The sequence below is a fragment of the Bidens hawaiensis genome, unplaced genomic scaffold, assembly GCF_021521415.1.
Source record: "Bidens hawaiensis isolate Kalapana, Puna unplaced genomic scaffold, B.hawaiensis_p1.1 tig00011762_1, whole genome shotgun sequence".
In the NCBI taxonomy this organism is placed as follows: Eukaryota; Viridiplantae; Streptophyta; class Magnoliopsida; order Asterales; family Asteraceae; genus Bidens; species Bidens hawaiensis.
In genome coordinates, this window is record NW_027491932.1 from 406,311 (window position 1) to 410,801 (window position 4,491).

The following is a 4,491-nucleotide window of genomic DNA, read 5'->3' on the forward strand; positions in this document are numbered from 1 at the left end:
TGATGTAGTTGACCGCCATCAGAAGTTAACCGACGATGGAGATAATAGACAAGCAATGGAGAACATGTAAAAAAGATAAATTAAATTAGGGTTTGAGGATGAAAGAATTTACCAATAAATAAGATCTTATAACCCATTTGAGAGCTATTAGGGTTTGGTAAGACCCATAACCCGTGGAAATTATTCTTTGATGATTAAGGGGTTATTTCACAAATAAATGAGATGTTATAACCCGTTTAAGGGTTATCTGGGTTTGGTGAGGCCCATAACCCGTGGAAATTATTTTTGTATTATGAAAAGGTTTCACAAATAAATGAGATGTTATAACCCATTTAAAGACTATCTGGTTTTGGTAAGACCCATATCAGCGATTTCGGGTCAAATGCATGAGAAACTTCTATCTAGAATTCAAGCAATCTGGTGGCTCTAGAGAATTGGGGGACAACCTAAGAGCGACACGTATGATTTCATAGTAGGCAATTATATATATTGTTAGATATTAATAATAATCAATCTATTAAAATAAACTACCAGGTATACCTGAAACCCACGGGTATACCCAATACCCGATGGGTAATTACCCGATAAATACCAGACGGGTTTGGGACAGGATTTCGGGTATGGGTTTGGGAATACCTAGACCCGTCCCTGACCCGACCTATTGCCATCCCTGATTTATAGTGTTGAACGTGGTTGCTTATTAGCAAAGGTAACGCCTTTAAACACTTAAGTTTTAGAAGATGGGGTCTCAAAAGCGACGACAATTAAAGAATTTCACCGTTAAAAAGAAAATTAATATTGTTGAAGCTTCTTTTAAGAAAACGTGGTGGAGGACTTTTTGTCGGTCACTTGTGTAATATTCACACGTATAAACAACAAATTGCAACGAATTAATGATGTTATAACACATGATGGTTTTGTTTAACCAAAGCGCTTGCCAACATGCATATGAAACATAATGGATCATCATCGGTGGATATATATTGATATTGCTAAGTAATTAAGTAAGGATGGTTTGCTTGAGATATAATGGTTCAAATAAATATCAAAAAGTATAGTGACAAAATAATCCCTAAGGTTTGGTGAATTATGCGATTTTCGTCCTTTTTTTTGCAACTGGATCATTGGTGTTTCCGCTTCTTGCCAATTACGTTTAAATTATTAACTCCGTTAGTTTTTAACGTTAATTTAACGTTAACTCAAGGGTATCTTCGCCTTATTACCTTCTTTTTCTTTATTATTCAAATAAAAATAAATACCTAATAAAAAATAGTAAATACTAGGGATGAACTTTTTTTCCCCGAATACCGATACCGTACTAACTGATTTTAAATGGTACGGGTATCGGTATTTTTTTTTAATTCGGTATCGGTAAAAAGCGGTATCGATACCGGTACTTTGCAGTAAAAGTCGGTATTGGTACCGAATTTATATAAATTATATCTAGAGATTTTTTTTGGGATTCTAGTTCAACTTTTAAAAATATCACATATTATATTTACCTATTTTATGCTAATTTGAAGCAACAGTAGATATCAATTATTGATTCTCGATTCAGTTTTCCTTTTTTTTTCTCTTGAAAATCCATCGATGAAACCAGGATCCTCATTCTAAAATTTCAAAACACCAACTCCATTCTCCTCCACCAAATAACAATTCGAAATAAATGGTAGGATATTACATCTCATATATAAGATGGCATTTTCATCATCATTACAAAATAATCATTTATATCTTACCACTCTTTTAAGACATAATCAAAGCTTTGCTATTGTTAGGATTTACTGAGTACGATAATATAAAAAATGAATGATTTTGATGCATAAAATTTAAAACTTGCTAGAAGGCTAGAAGTCCATATAATAATTTTAATTTTGACGAATTTAAAAACTTACTAAAAGCCCATGTGACCCAACTTTATTATATTACTTTAGCTTTAAAATTACTAAAATAAATAAATTAAACCATCCAACACCCGCCGTTGCCGTCGCCGTCAGCCGGAAAGCCCCTCTCGATTCTGTCTCAGTTTAACATCTCCTCAGGTTCTTAAATTTATTATGGTTTTGTTAATATGCAATTAGGGTTTGTAATTTAATTGTTTGGTGTTAAATGCTCTATGTGTTGCAATGTGGTTTTGAATTTAGAATTGTTTGTTGTTATGTGTTATTATATGTTATAGGTGTTTCAATCTGGTCATGGGTTTATGGGTTTCATTTTTGGTTGTTTGTCATTTGTGAGTTGCACACCAAGTGTTTGATGAAATGCTTCATAGAGATGTGAGACATTCATAATCTCATTGCCAAGCTTTCGGTTTTAACCAGTGTTGTAAAAATCAGGATTAATCGCTAACGGTACTCTACCGATGCAATTTTATCTATGCGGTCCTAAAATCGGTAGGCTCTAGTCAAAATCGGTTTTAACCCGTTAACCCGAGTTTTAAGCTTCGACATCGACCGTTCAAGTTTTAAGCGATAAAAGATGATCAAACAAGGGTTTGAAATGCTGATGTGGGTAAAAAGGTAACTACATTTGATCAAACGAGGGTTCGATGTGTATTTATATATATTATAGTAAGTTTTAAAAATTACGTATAATGTTGTGTATACTGTATATATATATATATATATATATATATATATATATAAGTTTGAAAAATTACATATAAAGTTCCAATCCGATTAGTATCTATTAATCGCTAGTCTTTACATCACCTCCTAATTAGCGCCTAGCGATTTTTACAACACTGTTTCTATCAATTGATAAATCACCATGTTAATCTTTTTTACAGGTGCAATTTGTTTGTAAAATAAAGGTAAAATAATCATGATCAAGCGCACGCTTTTTAACTATATGTCAGTGTCGAGATACTCAACTTCATTACTCAAAACCGGAGACAAATTGAAACAAACAAGAATATTTTCAAGTCAAGATCTTGTTGACTTTTCAAAGGTGACTCTTGATGCAAACCTGTTACATCTTGATCCTGAATATGCGAGAAATGGTGGATTTAAAGATATACTAGTTCCTGGAATGCTCGTCGCCTCTTTTTTCCCAAGGATCATTGCTACTCATTTTGTAAGTTGTTTAATCTTTTCTTTTATGCATACGCCACAAAGATTTAAACTTTTTTAGATTTAAACGCAGCCTGTTTGCACTAATGGTTATAAACTGTGGTTTTTGTAGCCTGGGGTGGTATATGCATCACAAACGTTGCACTTTAGATTACCGGTTTATGTGGAGGAAGAGATTACTGGTGAAGTTGAAGCTACTAGCATTAGAGGATCAAAAAATAAATACATGTGAGTTAAAAATCCAAACTTTTTGTTTAATATGGTTCAATGATCCAAAAATTTTGATTTATTTAAGTGGGTTTTAACTTTTAATTTGTAATTTGTTTGGTCGCTTTGATTAGTGCCAAATTTATAACCAGGTGCTACAACAACACTGGGGTTCTTGTTCTTGATGGAGAGGCTATGGCTGTTTTCCCGACATTATGTCCGACACAATCGTGAGCTTGGGTTGATTATGGGCTACCCTTTTGCTGCCTTTGAAGCGGAATTGAACCTTTTGCGAGATTGTCCTGCCTCACTGGTTGGGTGATGGGTTTTGATGGACCAAAAGGGGGAATGTTTCTGTATGATCTGAAATCGGTCAACCAGACACAAAACACGCGTCTTCTTTTAGTTTTATAAATGTATTAATATCTTAAAATCATTGAAAATGAAGAAATTTGGTAGTGAAGAGGAACTCAAAAGTGTAAAAGACGAAATTGTTTTAAGACCTTAATTTTCAGGACATAAATGTTTAGAGAGACGTATTATTACATGGACATAAAGATTTTAACAGTTAATTTCTGTAAATTAGTTAACAAACTCAAGCACCAGTAAAACAAGAAAACAATTGAAGGCTTGAAGCAGAGTACCGAGCTGCAGCCGTGGGCCCGTGACAGCTCAAAAAGGTGCCTAGCTTCTTCAACTATTGAAGGGATTTGGGCCAACGTGTGAATTACAAGACCAGTCTCTTCTGTGATAATCGTTCAACGATTCAACTTGTAGAGAACCCTACTCTCCATGAAAGAACTAAACATGTCGAGGTTCATTATCACTTCATTACTGAGAAGGTATGTTTGCCAAGAGTCCAAGAGTTTGCACAACCCAAAGCTACTTCAATTTTGTGACAACTTAAGTATGGGAGAAGTTGGGGTCTAGAGCGAGTTATAGATGCAACACCACAGCAATGAACCCGTCTCCCATCCATGGCTCACGTCCTCCTGTATTTCCAGCCACATCCTCATCTCTAGCTGCGGCTCAAGTCCCCCCAGCTTCGGCTCGTTTTGTTTACTTAGTTTTTTTATTAGATTGTGGGTAGTTTACTTTACATTTATTTCAGCATTAGTAGGTAGTTTTCGTTTATGCTTTCGTGGTAGCTCGTGTCTCATTTATATTGTTTCCATGTAGCATATATAACTTTGATTATTCGTAAAGTACACAA

The 4,491-nt window shown here is 34.5% G+C and overlaps 1 protein-coding gene across 1 annotated transcript; it reads left to right on the top strand.

Moving 5' to 3' along the window:
* Window positions 1-1,983: 1,983 nt before the first annotated feature.
* Window positions 1,984-4,233, top strand: LOC143538923 (3-hydroxyacyl-[acyl-carrier-protein] dehydratase FERN, mitochondrial-like). Its single transcript, XM_077032365.1, has 4 exons — window positions 1,984-2,042; window positions 2,789-3,075; window positions 3,184-3,299; window positions 3,413-4,233. Exons 2-4 carry the CDS (start codon window positions 2,824-2,826, stop codon window positions 3,510-3,512), a joined length of 468 nt encoding a protein of 155 aa, XP_076888480.1. The 5' UTR covers window positions 1,984-2,042; window positions 2,789-2,823; the 3' UTR covers window positions 3,513-4,233.
* The last annotated feature ends 258 nt before the right edge of the window (window positions 4,234-4,491 follow it).

Excerpts from the sequence above, each read along its gene's own strand:
- LOC143538923 (XM_077032365.1), top strand. The coding sequence starts at position 2,824 with ATGATCAAGCGCACGCTTTTTAACTATATGTCAGTGTCGAGATACTCA. Across the intron at positions 3,076-3,183 it reads GGATCATTGCTACTCATTTT|CCTGGGGTGGTATATGCATC; the intron begins GTAAGTTGTTTA and ends TGGTTTTTGTAG. Across the intron at positions 3,300-3,412 it reads GGATCAAAAAATAAATACAT|TGCCAAATTTATAACCAGGT; the intron begins GTGAGTTAAAAA and ends CGCTTTGATTAG.